Source organism: Caretta caretta, chromosome 2 (assembly GCF_965140235.1).
Source record: "Caretta caretta isolate rCarCar2 chromosome 2, rCarCar1.hap1, whole genome shotgun sequence".
Lineage (NCBI taxonomy): Eukaryota > Metazoa > Chordata > Testudines > Cheloniidae > Caretta > Caretta caretta.
In genome coordinates this window covers 265,200,798-265,225,692 of record NC_134207.1, presented here as the reverse complement: position 1 = coordinate 265,225,692, position 24,895 = coordinate 265,200,798, and the positions used below count along the sequence as shown (strand labels likewise).

At 48.8% G+C, this 24,895-nt stretch overlaps 1 protein-coding gene across 4 annotated transcripts in view; it reads right to left on the bottom strand.

Annotated features, from left to right (window-relative positions):
- PTH1R (parathyroid hormone 1 receptor) overlaps positions 1-24,895 on the bottom strand; it is a 186,551-nt gene that overhangs the window by 54,970 nt on the left and 106,686 nt on the right. For all 4 annotated transcript variants that reach the window (XM_048837362.2, XM_048837359.2, XM_048837361.2 and 1 more), the window contains 2 exons: positions 9,523-9,633; positions 7,227-7,345 (listed from right to left, as the gene is read on the bottom strand). In XM_048837362.2, coding sequence (XP_048693319.1) covers positions 7,227-7,345; positions 9,523-9,633 — 230 coding nt within the window. The remainder of the gene's footprint in view (positions 1-7,226; positions 7,346-9,522; positions 9,634-24,895) is intronic.

Below are 24,895 nucleotides of genomic sequence, written 5' to 3'. Positions count from 1 at the left end.
CTGCTGGCAATAGCCCATCCAAAGTGACTACTCTCCTTACAGGGCTGTCAATCCAGCACCTTTCACCAGCACCAGCACTTCGATTCCCCTTGGAAACAGTGCTGAAGCAATTGCTTCGCTGGGTAGTTAGGAGCTGTTAATCCTCCCGGCATCGATTGCTTTAGCACGCTTTGCTAATTAAAAAAAAAATCAGATCCTTCACAGCTCTAAGTGAGATAATCCTATTTGTATCATCCCGGGCAAGGGAAAGAGACACAAACCTTCTCCACCCCCCTCTGTACGCTGCTTTGGCCAGCCATATCATTACGCCGCGGTAGCTAAAATGAGAACACAGAGAACCTAAACAAATACCTATCTATAGAGAGAGAGACAGGGAGGTTTTTCCAACACTTTCTAGTGTTCGGTTCCCATTGGCTATGTTTGTCCATCTGTCTCTCTCTAAATCTCCCAACAACCTCAGCAGACGATTGCTGGTTAAGTGCAGCTGTTACCGACGACACAAAAATGCTGTTCTCCCAGTGGGAAAAAAAATAATAATAGAAAACTGACTCTCTTTGTAGAGGGGACAAATCTGTCTTGGCAGAATCCATCTGCCTGACCTCTATACTTACAGAACCAGTCGAAGCAGGCTTTACTGTTACCAGTTCTGCAGACTCAATGGAGGGCATGAAAGATGGGAGGGCTATATTGCCATTGTGACATTCTGTACCGTGGGGGAGCACCCTGTAACCCCCATGTTCCTCATTTATATACAATTGTGATCTTGCATATAAAGGAGGCTGTGTGAGGTATCAGGGGGAAGGTTATGATCTGCTGAAAGTCATTTTTTGACCCATATATGCATATCATTAATGCACATGAAGTTATGAGAATCGTGTTGTATGGTTGTCACTAAAACATGCTGTAAATTGGGGAATCAGACAGATATTAGCTCCCCAGAGGCAACAGCAAGGAAAGTAACCAACGCCCGGGTGAGGTGTCAGACAATGCATCAACAGCTATTGTCCAGCAAGGGAGCTACAATTCAATGACTCACCTGCATGAGGCCACACCAGAGGAATTGCTCAACCTTGCCTGGAGACTCAGCAATGCCCCCCAGATATGCCTGGATCTGTATTCCCCAAGCACATGGGACAGGGTATAAAACAGAACACAGGTCCCCATGCTTGGCCCTTCACCTGCCCCAACCATGCTGCAAGCAACAAGGATGCTGAGAAGACTTAAGCAGAGGAGACTGGCCCAGATTTCAAGGGTGAAATCTGTGTACTATGAACTGCAATATCCAGTGGGGTGAGAAAAACTGCTTAGTCTAGTAGTTGCCCAGTCTAATTGGGTTGAGAGTTTAGATTGCATGCTTATATTTTCTTTTCTTTTGACAGGTTTCAGAGTAGCAGCCGTGTTAGTCTGTATTCGCAAAAAGAAAAGGAGTACTTGTGGCACCTTAGAGACTAACCAATTTATTTGAGCATGAGCTTTCGTGAGCTACAGCTGTAGCCTACGAAAGCTTATGCTCAAATAAATTGGTTAGTCTCTAAGGTGCCACAAGTACTCCTTTTCTCTTTTCTTTTGGTAACTAACTCTGACTTTTTGCCTATCACTTATAATTACTTAAAATCTATCTTTTGTAGTCAATACATTTAACTGTTTATCTTTACCAGTGAATTTGCCTGAAGTGTTTGGTAATCTGCTCAGGTCTGCAAAGGCTGGTGTATATCCACTTTCCATTGATGACGTGGTGAACCAATTAATACATTTGCATTGCCCATCTTGAACAGTTCAAGACTGTATATTCCTGAGGCACAGTGCTGGGAGATGGGGGGATTTGGCTGGTGCCTTTCCTTGTGCAATTCATGAGTCGCTCTGGGAGCATTTATGCAGTCTAGCTGGGCGTGCGGCTTCACATGCGGTTGTGCTGAGTGATAATAGCACCTGGAGGGGTTTGCTGCTGGTCACTATCAAGGCATTGTGAGAGACAGGCTAAAGAGAGTTAAGGGGGCACAGGGGTCCCACAGTCCCAGGCTGCACCCTGGGAATCCTGTCACAGCAGTCTTATAATCCCCACTCTCCGCCAGCAGAGAAAAAGAATAATAATAATAAATTTTGTTTGCAGTGTTATTGTAGGCATGCTGGTCCCAGGATACGAGAAAGACCATGTGGATGAGGTAATAGCTTCTATTGGACCAACTTCTATCAGTGAAAGAGACAAGCTTTCAAGCTTACCCAGAGAAGTGATCTGAAGAAGAGCTCTGTGTAAGCTTGAGAGACTGTCTTTACCACCCCACACTGGAACCCATACAGGGTATCATTAAACAGTTACAACCCATACTCAATGGGGACCACATCCTGAAAGAAATCTTTCCCAATCCCCCTCTTCTGGCCTTCAAACAGACTCCCAAACCTCATCATCAGAAGCAAGCTCCCCACAGACCAGAACCCACCAACTCAAAGCAGCGCCAGATCCTGCCAGAACAACGGACGCAAAATCTGCAGCCATACTTCCACTGCTACTATGATCAATATCCCCTAAACAGACCTTTCAAGATCCCTGGGTGCTACACATACCTATCACAACATGTGCTGTACCTCAGCCAGTGGGCTGAATGCCCCAATAACAACTGTGTAGGTGAAACCAGACCATCATTACGCTCTCGAAGGAACTCACACAGGGAAAACGCTCCAAGACAAAAACTCCGCCTCACCCGTGGGCAAACACTTTTCACAAAACAAGCCCTCCCCATCTAAACACTCTCAGGCCTCATCCTCAAAGGAAACCCTCACGGCACCTTCGGAAGATAAGCCTGGGAGCATCAGTATCATAGTATCATAGAATATCAGGGTTGGAAGGGACCTCAGGAGGTCATCTAGTCCAACCCCCTGCTCAAAGCAGGACCAATCCCCCCAATTTTTGCCCCATCGCTAAATGGCCCCCTCAAGGATTGAGCTCACAACCCTGGGTTTAGCAGGCCAATGCTCAAACCACTGAGCTATGTCTTTGCTAGATGCAAAAAATCATGGTCGTGAAAAAGACACAGGATTTATGGCTTATTAGAACAGCCTGTAACCTACTAGCCCTCCTTTTTTTGGTCCTCTGACTGCAGAGGGGTCTGAGCATGTTACCTACTTATGCTAAACAATCTGTTCCACCTTGTGTGGAACATACCTGCATACCTTTCCCAGCCCTGAAGATGAGCTCTGTGTAGCTCACAGGCTGGTCTCTTTCCACCAACAGAAGCTGGGCCAATAAAAGTTATTACCTCACCCACCTTGTTTCTCTGCAAGAGGCAGACTTTGAAATAATAGACCCAGCTAGCCAGGCAATCCTGACTGGTCCCTTTCTTCTGATCTGTGCAGAGTGACCTGTTTAACTCCTCATTAGGCAGAGCCACACTCCACCCTGGTCAATTCCACCTCCATAGGCCCAGGATGTGAAATCAATAGGAAAAAAAAATATGGGTTGTATGCATAGACTGGGCCATTTGGGTGCTAAAGTTTGCCTGAGGCCTTTCCCACGGTTCGCTGATACTTTGGAATTAAACACTGCCAATGTAGTAACAGACAATTTACAAAATACACAGCTGGGCTTCACCCCAGGGAATTGCCACATGGCAGAGGCCGCTGCCTGGAAGCTGTAGCAACTTCACGCATATAGATGGTAAACGGTGTGATGACCCACTTCCCCATATCCACTCTCAGTGTGGCAGTTCTCAGCTGTGTACTCAAAGCTCTGACTCTGTGGGGAGGAAAGGGAAGTGGCTGTACTATTGAGAGGAATGAGGGCATGGCATCTACACCCTGGGCCTCTTCCCAAGAGAATGTTAATGGGGGCGGGGGGAAGGCTGGCCGAGTGGTTAGCACAGTCACCGAGGCGTTCACAGATGCAGGTTCAATTCCCTGCCCTGCTACTGTCTCGCGGTGTGATTTTGGACTGACTTCTTTGTGCCTCAGTTTCCCCTCTCTAAAACAGGGAGGACAGCACCTGCCTACCTCATAGGAGTAGCAATAAAGACTGTGAGGTGTTCAGATACTATGGTAACCGGGGGTGGGCCCACAATACATGCCTTAATTAGATTCTCCAGTTCTCTCTTTATTCTGGTGAGGTCATGCAGTCTATTTCCCTGCCAGCGCAGGATTGTTCCCTAAAATATAGTACATCCTCCTGCCTAGTTTTGAATGCATAGGTGAGGGGAGAAGCCACTCCTAATACCGGTGATAGCAAGCACCTCAGAGAGAAAAGGGAGGAGGCTACCTACATCTTGCAGATTTCTTCTGCATAACATCTCTAACATTTCGCTTGCACAAAGCCATCACTCCATATCTGACCTGTCAGTCCCCGTCCTCAAAGGAAACCTGCACAACACTTTCCAAAGACCCAGCTTAGGAGCTTAAATTCATTACTTTGCTAGACACTAAAAATCCTGAACTGAACAGAAACACTGGATTTATGGCTTATGACAAGCATCTGTAATCCACTACCCACCGCTTTTTGTCCTATGATAGAGGTGTAAATGGGCCACTCTACCTCGAATGGTCCCTTACAACACATGGTAACTACTAATGCCACCTTCCATTTTGCTGTGACTCTGGGAGCTCCTTTCCCAGACCTGCAGAGCGCTGTGGCTCAAAAGCTCAGAAGCTGACATCCTTCTCCTTGCAACATCCTTCTCCTTGATCATGACAAACACCCTGTTCAGATCCAGTCCGAATGCTGCTACAAAGATCATTCTCTTAGCCTGTCTCTTTCACCATGTCAGCCCTCTCTCTGCATCCCTCCCCGCCTTCCCCTTCTCGATCAATCAACTGCCTCTCTTCAGGCCTCTTGAACCCAGTCTGAACCAAGCTATGCAATTCCCCCCAGGGTGGAGTACTTCTCTGGAGTTGTTTACCTGTCCCGGGACTTCCAGTAACTACCCGCATTGATTTTAATTTCTGGGAAAAGCTGGTAACCCTCCTCCCTCACAGAGCTAGGATACAGTCCCTAACTCACAAGGAGATGTATAACATGGAAGCACAGAATCACAGAAATGTAGAGCAGGAAGGGACCTCGAGAGGTCATCATGTCCACCCCCCGCGCTGAGGCAGGACCAAGTAAACCTAGACCATCCCTGACAGGTTTGTCCAACCTGTTTTAAAAAACCTCCAGTGACGGGGATTCCACAACCTCCCTTGAAAGCCTGTTCCAGAGTTTAACCACCATTAGAGTTAGAAAGTTTTTCCTAATATCGAACCTAAATCTCCCTTCCTGCAGATTAAGCCATCATTTCTTGTCCTACCTTCAGTGAATATGAAAAATAACTGATCACCAGCCTCTCTATAACAGCCCTTAATATAATTTAAATCTGTTATCAGACCCTGTTTCAGTCTTCTTTTCTCACTAAACATGCCACGCTTTTTTAACCTTTCCTCAGAGGTCAGGTTTTCTAAACTGTTGATCATTTTTGTTGCTCTCCTCTGGACTTTCTCCTGTTTGTTCACATCTTTCCTAAAGTGTGGTGCCTGGAATTGGACACAGTTCTGCAGCTGAGGCTGCACCAGGCCTGAGCAGAGTGGGACAATCACCTCCCGTGTTTTACATACGACACTCCTGTTAATGACAGGTTTCAGAGTAACAGCCGTGTTAGTCTGTATTCGCAAAAAGAAAAGGAGTACTTGTGGCACCTTAGAGACTAACCACTTTATTTGAGCATGAGCTTTCGTGAGCTACAGCTCACTTCATCAGATGCCCAGAATGATATCAGCCTTTTTAACAACTGCATCACATTGTTGGCTCATGTTCCGTTTATGATCCACTATAAACCCCAGATTCTTTCCAGCTGTACCTCCGTCTACCCAGTTACTCCCCACTTTGTGTGGTCCATTTGACTTTTCCTTCCTAAGGGTGGTACTTTGCACTTGTCTTTATTGAATTTCATCTTGTTGATTTCAGCGCAATTCGCCAATTTGTCCAGGTCATTTTGACTTCTAATGTCCTCCCAAGTGCCTGCAACATGTCCCAGCCTTGTGTCACCTGCAAATTTTATAAGCGTACTCTCCACTCCATTATCCAAGTCATTAATGAAAACATTGAATAGTATCCAGGACTGACCCCTGAGGGGGTGTGGGGGGGCAGATCCCTGCCCATAGGTGGTGATGGTCTCCACTAGAATGGAACGAGTCCCCCCAGAAGCGTTTCAGAGTATCAGCTGTGTTAGTCTGTATTCGCAAAAAGAAAAGGAGGACTTGTGGGGCCTTAGAGACTAACCAATTTATTTGAGCATAAGCTTTCGTGAGCTACAGCTCACTTCATTGGATGCATTCAGTGGAAAATACAGTGGGGAGATTTATATACACAGAGAACGTGAAACAATGGGTGTTACCATACACACTGTAAGGAGAGTGATCTCTTAAGGTGAGATATTACCAGCGGAGAGCGGCGAGGGGGGGGGAGGGGGAAGAAACCTTTTGTAGTGATAATCAAGGTGGGCCATTTCCAGCAGTTGACAAGAACGTCTGAGGAATGGTGGGGGGTGGGGGGGAATAAATATGGGGAAATAGTTTTACTTTGTGTAATGACCCATCCACTCCCAGTCTCTATTCAAGCCTAAGTTAATGGTATCCAGTTTGCCAATTAATTCCAATTCAGCAGTCTCTCATTGGAGTCTGTTTTTGAAGTTTTTTTGTTGAAGAATTGCAACTTTTAGGTCTGTAATCGAGTGACCAGAGAGACTGAAGTGTTCTCCGACTGGTTTTTGAATGTTATAATTCTTGACTTCTGATTTGTGTCCATTTATTCTTTTACGTAGGGACTGTCCAGTTTGGCCAATGTACATGGCAGAGGGGCATTGCTGGCACATGATGGCATCTATCACATTGGTGGATATGCAGGTGAACGAGCCTCTGATAGTGTGGCTGATGTGATCAGGTGTGGTTATCGGCTCTTAGCTTCTTAAGAAATTTCACATAGTGCCCTCCAGCTTCCCCCCGACCCCCGCAGACCCCAGTGAAAATGGATCAGGCCACTTTGAGGGGCGCATGACAAACATCTGACTGTCTTGAAGAACAGCCTACCCCCGCCCCCTTGATGTGAAGCAATTTCACACTGAAACAAATGGGAAAGGTTTAATTGGGACCTACAAACATTGGGAATCTTTCCAGAATCAGGGTACTGCCTGTTTAAGAACAGAAGGCTCTGTTGGCTAGTTCTGATCAGATCCCGCCCTGTTCCCAGTTTCCAGACAAGCATGGCATACCGTCTCCCTGGTTTCATTGGTGAGGAACTTGGCGCATTCACTGTAATTCGCCCAGGTGCGGTTGTTGCCTGGCACCAGCTCCCAGCTCCCATTCACGTCACACCGCCGATAGGCGTGGCCTAACAAAAGGAACGAGAAAACAGACAACATGACGCTTAGCGGATTGCAGTCCTGCAGAACAGAAGAAGTATCTTTCCAAATGCTTCAACCACAGAATTTACCCACCTGTCCTTACAACTCAGCTACCCATAATCAGCCTGCCCTTATCTGCTCTCTCTGAGGCTTGTCATGGAGCCGCGGGGGAGCAGGGGGTTGTTTCAGATCAGCTTAGCCCAGAGGATCTCCCACCGCAGCTGACCTTTGAAACCCAGCCATTTGTTCTACACAGAAATGCTCAGATTTAAAGGGGCACCCATCAAACAGTGTAGGTCAAAATAAGGGGTGTAAAAAAAGAAAGACAGAAAAATGGTTTTCAAAATCCAATAGCATGGAAACATGTGCATGGTTGTTAAAAAAAAGTCATTGAAAAGCAATGGGCTTGTTCAAGTGGATCTTTCTACGTCTCTAGCCCTTATCACTTCTTATGTATGATCTTAGTGCCTTCCAATCAGAAACAGATTTTTTTCCCTTTGTCACACCCCTGTTACCAAGAGGGAACTCAGATACAGCACAGAATAAGGTCAGCCAGAGTGCCTGTGGCAAATCCAGTAATAAAACCCAGTGCTCCTGTGCCCCACTCCAGTGCTCCATCCACTTAGACCATCGTTCTTTCCCTTCTGTGTATCATAAAGGGGCCTTTAAGTGGTTCTGCAGAAAATCCTCCCTGACAGCTGCAGTTCTGGCATAAGGTTTCTACACTGGTCCAGCTCCCAGTCTCGGCCACAGTGGGCCTGTGGGAGGGTTGTGGATGTAATCTACTAAACGATGGCTAGTCTCTGCTTCCTGGGAGCTCTGGGAAGCATGCATAAGTTAGAGCAGCCTTGAGGCTGCTTTTATTTGCACCAGGGTCCAAGCAGACTCCTGCATAGCTCAGAATGGGGGGAGCATAAAAATGGTTTTACCCACCAACTCCAGTCCTGCGCGCAGCTCAGGTACAGAGCAACTGAGAAACAGGCACAAGGATTTTTTGTTTATTAAAAAAATTAGACACAGTATAGCCACATTGTGGTCTCGGCTCCACCTTTGTAATGCGGAATGAGAGTGGAGCAGCCAGACCAATGTCACAGGGTCACTGCTCTCAGGAGTCAGAGTGGAGCCACCATCGGTGACAACAGTGGGAATTTTCTGTAATACTTTCATGCTCTGTCTGTAGGATCCCGCACCCATCCGCTTTGCATCACTACCTTTGGGGGTGGGGTGAGAATTAATTGTCCTTGCACCATCGACGATCAGGGCAAAGAGTTTGAGCTACTAAGGCTGACTGGGCTGGAATCGACACATTTGAGTGGCAGGCCCTACCATGTCAATGGGAACCTCAGTGACTGAAGATGAACTCCGAGAGCCAGTTGCTTTTCTCCACTTCCCTGCATGGAAGCAGAACAAAAAGCCCCGAGCTGGAGAACCAGGGTTTGAAGGCGTCAGGTGCCTGTGATGAGAACAGGTTCTCTCAACACAGGGGCTCTCACTCGGGAGTCAGATACAAAGGGACACAGAGCCAAGACGCATTCTGCAGCAGTCTGGCTTGGTGGAGCTCTGGCTTCAGCCAATATGAACTCCACCTTCACCTCTGCTTCTCAATGCGAACCTAAGTGCTTCCAGATGCTGTAGTCCAGTGGGCTGTGAAAATCTGCAAATACTGACGTGCATTGATCCCTGAAAGGGGAAGAAAGTCCCTGACCGGGAGTCTGCCCTGATGCTCACACCAGGATTGCTAGACCCCAAAGACCCAGTCTAGGAGGTGTTGAGACCATCAGGGGGAGGGACGGCTCAGTGGTTTGAGCATTGGCCTGCTAAATCCAGGGTTGTGAGCTCAATCCTTGAGGGGGCCATTTAGGGATCTGGGGCAAAAAAAATTGGGGATTGGTCCTGCTTTGAGCAGGGGGTTGGACTAGATGACCTCCTGAGGTCCCTTCCAACCCTGATATTCTATGATTCACCCTTATGGCAACATGGGAGCACCTGAGGCACTAACGGGTGACTCCCGGGATACTGTTTAAGGGCCAGGGTATAAACCTGGGACACCGGTCAAGAAGGGAAAGTCTCCCTAGGCCAACGACCGGCTGTCTAGTCCTCAGCTGCATCCCTCCCTGCTGCAGGCTGGAAGGTTCCCGTGGCATTTGGGAAGGAGCTTTATTACCTTTGTGATTGAAGTCATAGATGTACTCAGGACATGGCATGGCCACCACTTTGCCCGGCACGCCTTCGGGCCAGCAGCCAATGCCGTCCCACTCGGGCAGACAGAAACCATCTGCGGGAGAAAAGCGAAAACACGAGAAGTCACTGAGCCTGCACCGACATAGTCCCCTGGCACCCTCAGAACTGTAGTGTGCCGGCTGCCTCCTGGATGTACACGGCATGGAAAGGGCCTTCTCCCAGCTAGAATTAAGTTCAGGGCACTAATCAATGCTTTTGGCCCAACCAGCCATTCGGGGAACCTGCTGTATGCGGGGTAGTTAATAGAAAGAGCGCCCTCTACTGGCAGATAAGAATAAGTGGCCTGGTCAAGAACAGCAGTTCTCAACCCACAGCCCAGCTGTGTGCTAAATAAATTCAAAATTTGCTGCTCTGGTCTGGCAGGGGACAGGGTTGGCTGAGGGGGAGACAGCATCTTGCAGCCTGCATGAGCAGCTCCTGCCGGCAGTGGGCTGGTGAGTGACACAGGGTGGTAGGGGGTGGGAGAGTGGGTCTGTGGGTAGGTTGGGGGGGGGCTCTGGGCAGTGAGGGAGTGGGGGGCTCTGTGAACTGGAGTTTTGCCGGGGTGCTGCAGCACCCCCAGGTTTTAGGTAGGGCTCTGGAATTTTGTTAGTCTCTAAGGTGCCACAAGTACTCCTTTTCAGTTTACCCAGGCTTTCTAGAAACGGGTGGCTGGATATTAGGGTTCCTTTAGGCCAGCCCCATTCCCAGTTAAGTCAGCGGGAGTTTGGTCATTGCTTCCAATGAGGAAAGATCGGGTCCAGTTTTTGGAAAAAACTAAATTTTATACACCTCACACTCCATAATCTACAGTTAAAGTCTATCATCCTACAGCCATCGTAAAGGATTCAGAAGACATCTATATGGATGGAGGAGGGGTAGTTAAAAAAAAGGGAGGGGGGGCACATCAAGACATTTCCCTCCCCCCCCTTTTTTTTTGGAATTTATTTTGAAAACTCAATTCTGACCCTTCATCTCAATGTTCATCCTGTTTTATTTGTTTTGAAATTTATCAAACCTTGAAACAATCTGACCAGCTCTAATGGTGAGACTATCCAGAGCTACAGTAGCAAGGGCTGGAAAAGAACAAAACAACACAACTCCCTCCACAGTTCTGGAAGGGCTCTGGGCCTAGACCTTCAAAGATATTTCAGTGCCTCAATACCTTTGAGGATCTGGACCACAAATCCTCATGCTTCAGGCCAGAAGCCAAGCTATAGGCTAATGGGGGCCGGGAAAAAACTTTGCTTGGAGGTAGGTGATCACAGAACTGCTTACGGCTGGGTTCTTACACCTTCCTCCGAAGCAGCTGGAATTGACCACTGCCAGAGACAGGACACATGACGAGGAGGACAACTGGTCTGCTCTGGTGTAGCACTTTCTAGGTTCTTTTATTTCTAATCACCGGTTGGTACAAACAACACCTGATGAAGCCAAGTGCTGTCCATGCTCAGAACTGCTGAGCCTCTCCTCTGATGAGCGTGACTGCCGTGGTAACTGACTACAGCACCTGCACTGATGCATGCTGTCGTGTAGCTACTGCAGATGCCCTAAGCGGATGGGAGAGAGCGAGCTCGTCGGCTTAATTATTCCAGCCCCCGTGAGTGGCGGTAACTATGTCGGCGGGAGAAGCTCTCCCGCTGACCTTGCACTGTCCACACCAGCGCTTAGGTCGGTGTAATTTACGTCACTCAGGGGGCTGACTTATTCTCACCCCTAAGGGACATAACTTGTGCTGCCTTAAGATGGAGTGTATACCTGGCCCTAGTTTTCAGCATTCCCTTGAAAGTAGGGAAGAAACCCCTTCAGACTCACCTAGTCTATCCAAAACTGGCTTGCAGCAATATATGGTATGTAAGGACTCAAGCCCGCAAAGTGCTGAGCTCTCTGCGCCAGTCCAAGAAAGTGCTTAAACACATGCTTAATTTTAAGTACCTGAGTAGTCCCGTTAACTTCCGTGGGATTATGTTCATGCTTATAATTAAGCACTTGCTTAAATACTTTGCTGGAAAGGACCAGCTGGGCCAGACCGCTCAGAACCTTTCAGGATCATGCCCCAAGAACCCATTTGAAAGGAAAACAAATGCAGACAGACACACAGACGGGCCCCACTCTGTTTTAATTTCAGAGTTGCAGCAGGCAGCTTTCCCCTCTTTAGCAATTACCGCACTGAAGACCGATACTCCCAGCAGAGCTAGATTCTCAGCGCTACATACAGTGTCTGGTCTAAAGGCACTCTACAGGAATGAAAACAGAATGAAATAAAGCACCTTCTCCTCATCTGTGATAGCATTCCATTATGAAAGACACAACAAATGTTCCAAGATCACAGAGATGACGTTCTTCCATTAACATCAAAGCTAGGCCATCAACCGTCTTTCAGTCATTCAAGCAATTTATTCTTTGGAATGCATACGCTTTCATATGATTAAAGAAGAACTCAGGATTCCTTTAAAAAAATAGCTTCAATAATTTTCTCCCCTTTGGGTTTAGGGATGACAGAGCCTGATTCAATATGCCGGTAATTTAGGGCATACAATGACATACAATTTAACTATTGATTTCTTATATTTAATTTAGTGCTGATGAAAGATGGCAGAGTGGCAGCAATAGGAAACTGAAGTCGCAGTATAGAGTGAGCCGGTGTCATGGCATGACATGCAGAAAGCAGAGATCTACATCCCATTGGGCCAAGTTAAAGACAGAATAGGTATATATACCCAATTTCCATGAGCTGTACCTAGGCTTGGCAGAATTAGCTTTTTCATAGAATATCAGGCTTGGAAGGGACCACAGGAGGTCATCTAGTCCAACCCCCTGCTCAAAGCAGAACCAATCCCCAATTTTTGCCCCAGATCCCTAAATGGCCCCCTCAAGGATTGAACTCACAACTCTGGGTTTAGCAGGCCAATGCTCAAACCACTGAGCTATCCCTCCCCCGCATCAGTAAATGTTGATTTCGCCATACACACAAAAACCAACTAAAAAAATGTTTCCATCACCAATAATCAAAATGTACACATAGGCAGAATTTACAGAAAAACACTGCTCATTGATGTTTGGTTGAAGCATATTTACTTTGCGTATTGTGACATGTGGTATTGACAATTTGTGCTGTACCGGTTATAAAGCTTTCACGGTTTTGGCTCTCAGTGTCTGCTGCCATTAAATAATGATTGTGTCTGCCCCCTTTAATGTCCCGGAACTGTGAAAACTGAAATTGATGGCAAGAGGAAAAAACAGCTGAACACCCCGACTGTGAAAACTGAAATTAAAAAAAGTTTGAAAATGCTTTACAATAAACACAGAAATTATTCACTGAAATGATAAAAAATTAAAAATCAAATTCTGCCAAGCCTGGTTGTGCTACACTTTCTCTTCTAACATTTGTCTTCAGTGGTAGCCCCCCTCACTTTGTGCATGGAAAGGAAACTGGTGCTTCTGAACTAGCAAAGTGGGCAATTATTTCCCAACAAGCGTGTTCAACAGAAATGCTGGAGACTGATAAGGCTAATGCACAGTAATCAGACTATTGAACTGGGAGTCAGGACTCCTGGGTTCCGTAGCCTCTGACTTGCTGCAATTTTGAATCAAGTAACTGAGACACCAAGGCCCAGATGCAACAAAAGGTATTTAGGCTCCTAAGGCCCATTGGTTTCAGTGGACATTAGGGATCTAAATACCTGTGTGGATCTGGGCCCAAACCAGCTGCCGTTGAAATCAGTGGAAAGATTCCTGCTGACTTTCATGGAAGCTGGATCACACCTTAACTATCTCTATGCCTCCGTTTGTCCATCTGTGACATGGATACAATAATACTTTGGTCCCGCACTGAGGTTTAGCGTTTAGGAAGCTGTGTTTATGAAGGGATTTGAGACTTTTGAACGAACAGTACTAAATAGTGCAAAGAATTTTCATCGTCTTTAAAATCATCTGTCAAAATTAATGGAAAGTTGAATTCAACTTATTGACTCAACTCTACACTTATCAACAACAGGAAGTGCATGAATACACTCAGGAAATATTTTTAAAACAGAAATATCAAACATGCCTGACCTGAGTAACTGGATGATGTTATTATTGGAACCTTTGCCTTACCTGTCCCCATTAGACCTTTTGTTCGTTGAATACCTAAGTCTGTCTCAGGTGACATTTAAGAGCAGTTTCTGACCCTCACTAAAGAACATAAGAATGGCCCTACTGGGTCAGACCAAAGCTCCATCTAGCCCAGGATCCTGTCTTCCAACAGTGGCCAGTGCCAGGTGCCCCAGAAGAAATGAACAGAACAGGTCATCATCAAGTGATCCATCTTCTGTCACTCATTCCCAGCTTCTGGCAAACAGAGGCTAGGGAAACTTTTCCTTTATTGTGGCTTTGTGGTGCAGATGAAACATGCTATATAAGAGCTAGGTATTATTAATTATTATTGTTGTTGTTTTGTAAAGCAATTAACACAAGAGCTGGTTAAAAAAAATGGACGAAAAAAATTCACAAAATGTTTCAAAAGTTGTTTTCATTTTCCAGGGTTCAAAAGGGACCATTTTTGGGTCTGTTTTTGTTTTTTTCTACCACTTTCCGCCCCCCGGCGTTTGTTTATCATTATAATAATTTTTTTGTTTTCCCTCCCCCTTCACCCGTCATTTAAAAATGATTTTCAAAAAAGATGGAAAAGAGGGAATAAACTGAAAAATGATAAACCACAGACATTGAAAAACATTAAAAAATCATAAGCCGACAATTTTTCATGACAGGTTTTTGTTTTGTTTTGTTTTGTTTTTTTTAAAAGAGAGACCATTTCTCAGCCAGAGAATTTTTCATTAGAAAGTTTCAACCGGCTGCTTTCGGGCATTGCAAAAAATACATGCTCGTTTCTCCTAAGACATCTCATTTTCCTGAGCCACTGTATAATACTGAATACAGATAACTGGAGGGGATCAGCTTTATTGTAACTGACCAGATAAAAGCTTATGAGGATTTTTCTTTTCAACAAAGAGAATGTAGGTTTAGGACTGCAACAAGCTGCTTGCATCACTCGGAATGGCAGGGTAGAGAGGGAGTAAGAATATATCTGAGTACCTACACCTGCATGCATGTTATGTTAGTTTCAGAGGGCCTAAAAGGAGCTTTTCCCGGAATAAACAGTAGGACACAATTAAAATGTAACTCACAACAAACTCTATAACCTCCAGAGACGACAGGAATAACTATACGGGGTATATATGTTAGACATATAAACCACACACCTCCTGGGTGTGGTGCTCTGTCCCATCTAGTGGCACTAAGACCACTTAGAGATTAATGAGTCTGCTACAGCCACGGCTAAGAGGCAGATGGTTTTTAGCTCATGTAGTAGAGACTCATGCACTGAGCTTCAGAAGTCCCCGGTTCGATCCTGCCTGCCCACAACCAGAGTCTGTTGATGTTACATATACATATATATGGGCAGGTACCTAGACCCAGACACATATGTATATATGCGCACATATATACATACACTGAATGTGGGCCATGTCAGCTAGTGAAAAATCAGTGCAACTCCATTAACTCCAACAGATCTATGCCAATTTGCACCTGCTGCGGATTGTTTGAATGAGGGAGGCAGGGAATTTGGTTAAAGATTCATGTGGTAACATGGTGTCACAGAACATTTCTCTGCTGAAAAAAAAAAAACCTTTCCCCCAGCCACCTGGAAGTAAGGCAGGAAGACAACTCCAGGGTACGTGCAGGAACTGCTGGGTTGGAGCTTTACACACCCTGTAAAAACGATAAACAAACCGCCTGAGTAAACACTGAGCCCCGATGCCTGCTTTTCCACAGGGTGTGTGTGGGCGGAGGGGTTCTGACAGCTTTGCCGACGCTTCCCATTCTGGGCGCTAGACCGGGGGTGGGAAGATGCGGATGCGTGAGGATGCTGTGCTATCTTTGGGGACCTTGGCTCCTTCTCATACCTGACCCTGGTTTCTGGCTCTTTCCCTGCCTCAGCTGAGCAAAGGCTAATAGCCTTATCTACTTACCTTATCTAGGGTATATGTGGATCAGCGATCTCTACTGGATCACATGGCAAACACGTTAGCACTAGGGGCTGCTCCAGCTAATTAGCTCGAAGGACAGGGACCCGAGGTTCAGGAGTAAGAAATCCCAGGCTCTATCCTGCCTCAACTCTTGGGAGCTCATCAGTAACCTCTGTGGCCGATCCAGGTGTGTAGCTGATCCAGCCAGAACTCCCAGTGTCTTCCCTCCAAAGGAGGATACCAAATACATAGAATCAGGCCAGTGGTCCATAAGTGGCCAGGACCGAGGCTTCAAAGAAGGTGCAAAAGAACCCAACCATGAGCAGATGTGGGACAATCTGCCCCCCACGGCAGGTCCCATCCTTGTTTCTAACAGCCAGAGAGTGGCTGAAGGTCACTTAGGGAGACAAGAATTGAACCCGTCCAGTTCCTTAACCAAAGCCCTCACCACTACTCCTAGAATGAGGCTTTGTCAATGCGCAGGCCTCCTTCCAGCCGTGCCAGGGAAACAACAGCCCATTGGACAGGCCACGAGCTGCCCCGCCAATGCACAGTGACCTGACAGAAGGGGACAAGGCAGCGATGGCCTCCGACAACTCAGACTGTTTTCCCCGAGGGAGTCGTGCAGCTTCCAAGATGCTGCCTTTTGCCTACAGAAAGGTTTCCGTGTCTCCCCCCATTTCCCTCCCGTCCTATGAGCCCAGCTTTACGTTGTTTTCAGTCCTCTCTCTGCTCCAGAAGGCTCGTCCCAGCACTGCCAGGGTCAACGCCGCCCTCCTCCAGCTCTCCTGGCTTCCCAAATCACTCCTCCAGCCCACAGCAGCACCTTGTCCATTGCCCCTGCCGCAATAACAAGTCAAAGCAGGCACTCAATAAAGAGACACCCAGCAGGGAGAGGTAGATGTGGGGCTCCAGAGACTCTGCTTTTCGTCTGCCTGATCTGCGTTTGGGTGATTTTGGAGGTGCGTCAGCCCGGAACATTTCCCTCAGAGTCACCTTAGAGCTTATTAATGGGAAGCCCTAAGAGAAGAGGCTGGGGACAGGCCTTGCATGAATTTTTATACCTCCCTGTTTGCCCCCGTGCGCTTAATTCTTGCCTGAGCAACTCTGCTTGAGCCCAGTTCCAAACCTCACCTTGCTGTGCCAGGGCACCTCAACCCCAGCCCACAGCCACCCTTGAGCCTTGCTCAACATGGGCAGTGCCCCTCAGTCCTAACCTGAAATACTCTCTGCTCTACCTGCCTTTGCAAGCCTTGGCCAGTGCACCCACAAACAGCCTTCCCTGAACCCTTCAGCAGAGCCGCTCCCCTCCCACTGGCCTGCCGCAGTTTCCCTTCTGCTTCTCAGCAGTCTCCCTCTGGCTAAGATACTCTGACCCTCTGGCTAAGAAGTAAGCAGAAATCAACCAGACCCAAACTAGCCCTTCACTTCTTGGGTGCAGAGATCCATATACAGTCCTTGCCCTTCCCAAGCCACAGATCCTTCTCTAGGCCCAGGCAACCTTCACCCCTTGGTCACATGAATTCACAACAGTCCCTTCACCCCAGGGACATCAGCTCAACGCTCAAGGTAGCTCAGCAGAGGCACCGAGAAGCTCAGGCCCTCTCTCTACCACAAGCTCTAGTCCTGAACCCCTAAATAGCAAAGTAGCCACCTCCTCCAGCCTCACGTATTCCACTTGATATTTCCTGCTCTCCTTGGGCTGCTTCCTTCCATGGCTGCCCTGCCTTTCAGCCCTCCTTCCCCAGCCCTTCCTGGTTCTTTGTCCCTAGAAGCCCCCTTCCCATCAGATGCTATCCAGATCCCCTCCTCCCAAGAGCCCCTCCATCCCCAGCACCTACTCTCCCCAAACCTGCCTCTGCAGTGAGAAAAGCAGCTTCCTTTTATATCCCTCCCTCTCCCAGCAGGCCTTGCTCTCTGGCCTACAACACTGGACTACAAGTCCCAGAATTCCCTTGATCGAGGAAAAGGGAACGAGGTGCAGCTAGGATTTGAACTGCCTCTGAAAGGGCCAGCTCACCCTGTGGCCAATGCACAATGCATCTCTCCTCCCCGTCCCGGGCTCTGCCGACGGACGTCAGCGCTGCCCTGCCACTCGCCCTTCTCCTCCGCCGCCAGGGCTCCCGGTAGCAAGGCACCTCCGTCCAGGCGAGCCGCATACTGCTCCAATCCCAATCCCTCCAAATCAACCCTGACCGCTGGGTACGAGGAAGGCCGGCACAGCACTCGCCTGCCCTCTGCCTGGCTCTATCAGTCTCAATAATGCGTTCCCACAGAGTCTGCTGTCCATTAGCGGTGCTCTTTTGCCTCTGAATTAGCCACAGCGCTTTCCTTCAATACTATCTCTGAGTCTGCGGCCATAAAAGGGTGCTTGATTCCACCTGGCAGCCAAAGGCTGGGAAAAAACTTGCCACTCCTTTACCGGACAAAGGCCCCGGCCTGGCCAAACTCACAGCATTCAGCTGAGCAGAGGACTGCTGCCTTCTCTGCCCCTCGAGTCCCACGCTTGTCACGTCTGCCTCGTAACATCGCATTGCTCTGTCCTGGGCGGGAGGAAGTGAAATCATGACAACGCGACGTCATCATGCCCTGAAGTGTGGATGTGGTGCTACGAAGACGCAAAAGGGGCCTCCTCGGAGTCTAACGCACTCGTCATGCTTGATTGGCACCACGTGACCCTGAGATTTTATTTGTGCCAGACAGGAACTAGCTGGTGGGAGACTGCGTGGTTCTGGGAATCGGGCAGGGGCTACAGAGCCTTTTACCAATTTTTGGCTGGTTCCCATCCTGCCCAAGTCAGTTGTTGCCCATATTGGTTACCATCCGCCTGTTTGGGGGCAATGAATTTGGTAGCTCTGAGAGACCAGCATACAGCATCTTGAACTTGCCACAAACCTCAGGAGAGAAAGGCAGAGAGCCTAAGGACAGAAAGGCAGAGGCCAGGAATTTTAATTTGGATGCTGAGAGTCAGGCACCCAAGAAGTGGTGTGATTTGCTGACCTGGATCTGAGCATCCCTCAGCTAAGGTCAATAGGAATTCTAGGTGCTCACCACTTCCGTAAACAAGGTCAGTTATTGAGGTCCCCTTCCAGGCACGTATGTCTGAAGATTTTTGAATTCCCCTTTCACCTGGCCCTCTAGCTCAGAGTCTCGGTAGATGGGGTGCAGTGGTGACACACAAGAGGTTCAGCTGTCCTAGGCCAGCGCCCTTAGACCACACCACACTCTCACCAGAGAGCACAGCCAATACTAAATACACACACGCACAATTTTGAAAAGAGAAGGCGCTCGGAGATTTGTAAATTCACAACCTAACTGCGAGAGGTTAGCAGGCCCTGACTAAATCATGCTGCATGAACAGTTGCGAGGCAGTGGAGGTGGTAACAAAGCAGAAGTCAGGACCCGCAGGTTTTATTCGAGCCTCTGCAATGTGACCTTGGTCAAGTCACTTCACCCTACTCACCCTTTGTCCGTTTTGGCTACTTAGACTGTTGGCTCTTTGGGGCAGGGCCTGTCTCTTACTATTTGTATGTATAGCGACTAGCACAATGGGGCCTCTAAGGATGACACTGGAATTGTGATTTATTACAACAATCTGTAACCACTGACTCCTCTTTTTGCACTATGACTGCAGAGGTGTTAATAGGCCATTCTACCTTGAATGGTCCCTTAAAAAATGGACTAACTACTTATTTTCAACAATAGGGTTGTCAACTTTCTAAATGCTGGTATCCAGACCCACCTCCCCGCCCCCCAAACCCCCCCCCATGCTCCAGTTCTTCCCCCCAAGGTCCCGCCCCGTTTCGCCTCTTCCCTTGAGGCCCCACCCCTTCTCTTCTTTTCCCCCCAGGCTCCGCCCCCTTCTCTGCCTCTTCCCCCAAGGCCCTGCCCCTGCTCCATCTCTTCCCTCAAGGCCCCGCCCCGTCTCTCTCTCCTCTCCTCTTCTCTACCCCCCTGTTGGTCACTGGATCGTCTCCATCTCCCTCCCCACCCCCAGCTGGGCTCCCTCTGTGCCAGGGCTGGGACGGGACCTGCTGCCGCCTGACAAGGAGATGGCCAGCAGGTAGGAGGCAGCTCCGGCAGAGCAGGGGCTGGCAAGGGTTAATGACCTGGTGCCTCTCTCTGTCCTGCGGTGACCTGGCTTTTGCATTTTGCTGTGATGCCCCGAGTACCTCTCCCAGCCCTGAAGAAGAGCTCTGTGTAGCTTGGAAGCTTGTCTCTCTCACCCACAGAAGGTGGTCCACTGTGGGACGGGGAGGCACCGCTGAAACCAGAACAGCCAGGGAGGAAGGGGGTCTTTGTGGAGAAGCCCTCAGGAAGCTGACCGCAGAGAGACAACTGCACACTGAAGCCTTCACGTTTCCGCTGCTCATCCCGTATCATAAGGGGGCATCCACCGAGGAATGTGCTCACTTGCCTTCTAGATTTCCTACCCCACCCCCCTCCGTTCTTTGTGCAAGCATTGCATACATGTGGAGAACACATTAAAACCATCTGCGCGGCCGCTTGGCAGTGGGAAATATGCAAACAAGGGCTCGAGGTGTTTATCTGGGGTATGGAATATAAATCAGCCCGAGTTATTCTGGCACCGTGCTAGGCACCAGGGAGACCGCATCTGGAATACGGTGTCCAATTGTGGTCACTCTATTACGGGAAGGACATTCAGCGGTTTGGAAACAGGCAGGGAGGAGCAACCCAAAAAAATGACCCAGGCCTTAGGGAGGGGGTCCGGGTGGGCTGTGCGTCTGTACGGGGGTGTTTGTCTGGGCCTGCAGCTGCACTGCCAGCTGTGTGTGTCTGGGAATAGGTGTCTGTTTGAAGCGGGGGATGAGTGTACTTGGGCACATGTCTGGGCTGGCTCTGTGTTTGCACTGAGTGCTAAGGGAGAGGGCGGTCTGCTTTGGTGAGCGTGTGTGACGGTATATCCGGGCGAGCGTACGTGTGAGCACGCTCACACCTGTGTCTCTGGACATGTGCCAGTCTTTGCCTGTATCGGCGTCTTTCTGCACGCTGCACGCTGGGGAAAAAGCCTCACCCGTGTGTTTCAGTCTGGCAACTTTATGCTTTCTAGTGAATCACGTACATCACAGGGGAGCGCAGATCACATAAAACCTCCTAAACACGATGTCCCTTCCCGGCTCACCCTTCTCTTGGGAGCTCATCCGTGCTCAGGCAGGCAGGCTGGGTCCTCCCCCCATTGCCTACCTGCCCCTGCAGCAGCATCCCTCATCTTAATCTGGTGCAAGATGGCTCATTTTTCCCAGTTCCCCATGGGAGTCCTTTTATAGACTCCTGCTGGGGTCATCTGCTTCCTTTGTTCTCCGCCTGGTAACCTTCCATTACTTCCAAGCCCTGCTCCCTTCGGACAAAAGGAGGAAGTGTCTTCTTTCAACTAGGGCAAATCCATTGTCCCAAGGTGTCTTACATTGAATAGGCGATGGCTGAATGCTGATCACCCACCCTTGCCACCGGGCTGGCAGACACCCGACATATCCCTCAGGGTGGAGCCACATACATGTCGGCTTCCCATGATACAGTGATTTCATGAAACCATTTCATAAAATCATCCCCAGTTCGGAAGTGGGTCAGACAGAACCCCCAACTCGTCACAGCGCATCCCTCCATTGAGCTGTAATGGCGTTTGTGTCTCTCGGTCCATGCCGGTGTGCGGGAATACACGTCTGTGTCAGCGGGTATATCTGTGAGCACAGCTGTATGTGTGCCAGGGTGCCAGTGTGGGCCTGTGCCCACGTCTCCTGGGGCGTAACAGCGTGTGCGTTGCCATCTGGGGCTCTCCGTCAGCCTGGCGCGAGCATGTCGGCCTTTGCATGCACGTGTCCTGGCTGGTTGCCTCCACGGCTGGAGTACAAAGTGCCAGACAATAGGTGAATTGTGCTCAACGGGCCACGTATCTCTGCCCAAAAGGACCTGCAGGTCGCAGGCGAAAGTGAGCACAGCCTTACACAGAAGGCCGTGAAGAGAGCAGGTGACCACATGGTGCAAATCAGTTTGAGAGAGAACAGGAGGGTCAGTGGATTATGGGACTAAAAGTAGGATTATGGGCTCTGAGACCTGGCGAAGGGGGTGGGTCTCAGAGCCCGTGAGCAGGAGCATCCATGCTTGCTATTTTAGCCCTGAAGCGCAAGCCCCGCGAGCCCAAGCCTGCAGACGCAGGGTCTGATACTTACTGCTGTGGGTTATTATTATTTTTTGGAATGCAGACACACCCTTAATGCCCCAGTTCATGCCGCCCCAATACTCTACACCTGGAATCCTGTTCATGCTCTCCCATGACTCTAGCCTCTCCTCCTTCCAGTGTCTCTTTAAAACAAAGTTCACCCAGGAGGCATAAACCTTGGAGAGCTGCTAGCTGATCAGCAAAACGATTGTTGTTAATAATCACAGCACGGGCTATGGTTAAACATCAGGGCTCACCCACGAGCTTTCACTGCGCCCGAACCTCTCGTCTATCTGGTGCCCATTTAGGGCTACTCTGGCGGCTAAGGATTTGCAGAATTGGGCTTCTAAGCCCTGATCCTGCAGCTTGCGGTGGGTGGGCAGACCCCGCCCCCGCCCATTACAGCCTGCATCATCGGTGATAAATGCTTTTGAGAGGGGACCTTGTGGTCACATTTTCATTATGCCGCCATGCACACAGATGCCACTGTGCCGTAAATAAATAATAGTGTAATGTATATTGGTGAACATCACTGCTCATTCATCTGGCCCCAGCACCTCACACCCTTTAGTGCATTCATTCTCACAACATCCCTGTGAGGCAGGGCTGTGCTATGATCCCCATTTTAGAAGAGGGAAACTGAGGCACAGAGCGAGCAAGGGAGTCTGGGTAGGGAACTGACTCCACCGCGTATAAATCTCAGGTCAAAAACCTTACCACCAGGCTATCCTTCCAGCTGCTCTCAACTCCTATCTACGGACCCCTGGTGTGTTCTGCTACTGGCCATTCCTTTTTCTTATGGCTTATTTTCACCTGAGTTTAATTTCTTTATTATTACTACAGTAGCACATAGGGCGAGTCCTGGATCAGGACCCTCTGGTGCTACGCACTGTACAAACACAGAACAAAGAGATGGCCCCGGCCACAAAGAGTTTGTGATCTGCGTGAATGCAACACCGGGTGAATGCAACAAATGGATCCTTAAATAAACTGCCCCTACCTAGAATAACCTGGGTATGTCAATGTGCCTTTGTTGTTCTGCTGTGGGGGTTCTGTTGTGACGCTTCCCTTATTACTTATGAATGTCTTGATACAAAGGAGGGTCTTTGCATTGACTTCTAGAGGTCTTTGGATCAAGGCCCTCCCATGCTAAGATCATGGAGGACGCAAAGGCTGGCTGAGATAAACACAACCGAGAAGAGGGATAAATAAAAGCTGGCAGGACTTTTAATCTGTGATTCTGAGGCCTGATAGTGGGCAGTGCTGGGAGCCTACATCTCCCAATGACTTCAAGGGGAGTTGAGGGCTCTCAGCATCTCCTAGGAGATGCCCTGCACCCGGCAGGATGGAGCATGCTTGATAGGAAAGCCACAGCTCTGTGTTGTTTCAATACTAAGAAAGTGTGGGCATGGGGAGGGGGCCCCTAGGGACAATGGAGCCGTAATTCAGGCAGCCAACACACATACCTTGGATAAACAGTCATGGTTTCTTGACTAAAAATAACCTCATCTCCCTAGCAAATAAGAGGCTTATTTATTAAAAAAACAAGCCATTGCAAGGCAAACTGCAACACCTAGCACTCCGGGATCACCAGTGGCCTCGGCTAATTACAGGCTTGTGTAAAAATCTCTCTCCCTCTGCAAAATGTCCCTTCTGGTTTTCCAACGCAGGGCAAGACAGGCTTTTAATTCATGGGGGGGAAAAATGTTTGATGACTCATAGCTGGGGATTTCGCTTCATCCTCTTCCAGATTTGCCTTTGGGGTGGCATCGGCTTAGCCACCGTTGCAGAAATATAATATTTATGTACATATAAAAGAAATTTTAAGGGTTTCCTGTTCCGACTGAATGGCTTTCATCTGGAGGCTAAATTAAAAAATAAATAAATAAAATTGAAACTGAAAAAGAAAGCAAGCTGCATACTTGTGGGTATGGTTGTACGGGTTTTTTTTTCTTTCTGTTTGTTTGTTGGGTCTTCCTCCTGTGATGCCCAAGCCAAGAACTGCACATAAGAAACCTACACGCAGAGAAGAGCCGCATGGAAACACAGTGGGAATAATCCCACACCTCTGCTTAGACCCTGTCCATATTCAGCGTCATCCCAATTCAACGTGAAACTGGTTTATAAACCGATGCACCCATGAGCGGCAGGTGAACCCCACTTCAGGGAGGCTAGCTTGCTGGCCTCACCTCTTCTGCCTGAGGCCCTGTCCACTGCAGCCCTCCTCCCAGCCGCGGCCGGAGCCGTCACAGCTGTGCTAGCCTGAGCCACCCCGGCAGGCCCGACCCCTGCTGGCTGACCCGTGCTGTCGTGGCGGGCCGGATTCCTGGGCCAACTTGAGCCACCCCAGCTGGCCCAATCCCCGCTGGCCAGCCCGAGCCACCCCTGGCTGCCTCAGCCCCTGGCCACTGGCCGAGCCCTGAGCTCCAGGCCGCAGCTGGAACTGAGCCCCCACCGGCTTCAGGGTTGCGGGGCAGAGTGTGGATGTGGCCACAGCTTGGGGGAGGGAAGTCTTAGCCTTCCCTGGCCTATGATACCCACTGCCCCTGGATGCAACCCCCTACCCCCAGTGGGGACACTCTGACTTTGATTTAAACCTGGTTTATATCAGTTTAGTTTATGCCACTTTCTTAGACTTGGGTAGAATTTTCAAAAGGTTGCGTCTCCACTCGAGAAAAGGTGTGTTCTTAACTCAAGCTAGCTGACACTGGTAATGAACACAAGGTAAAATCCTAGCGGAGGCAAGGCAGTCTGTAGGTTTCACACGAGTGAGCAGGTCAAGTCGAAGCGGGAGGCTAGGGATTACCTTGATCTGCTGACTTGTGTGAAAATGACAAACCGGCTTGTCTTCACTAGGATTCTGCTTTGCGTCAGTCACCAGGTGTTAACTAACTCGAGTTGAGACCACACTTTTTTTTCCCAGCAAAGACAAGGACGTAGCAATTTAGGAGCCTAAGGGTATGTGTATGCTGTGATGGCACGTGTGATTGCGGCATAGGCTTGCATATCTCCCTGCGCTGCAGCATCTTCACTGTTATATTAGCTAAATTAAAGCTAGTCCGTACGTACGCTGCAATCACATCTCCAACTGCAGGGTAGACCTACCCTATGTCTCAAAAGTCATTTAG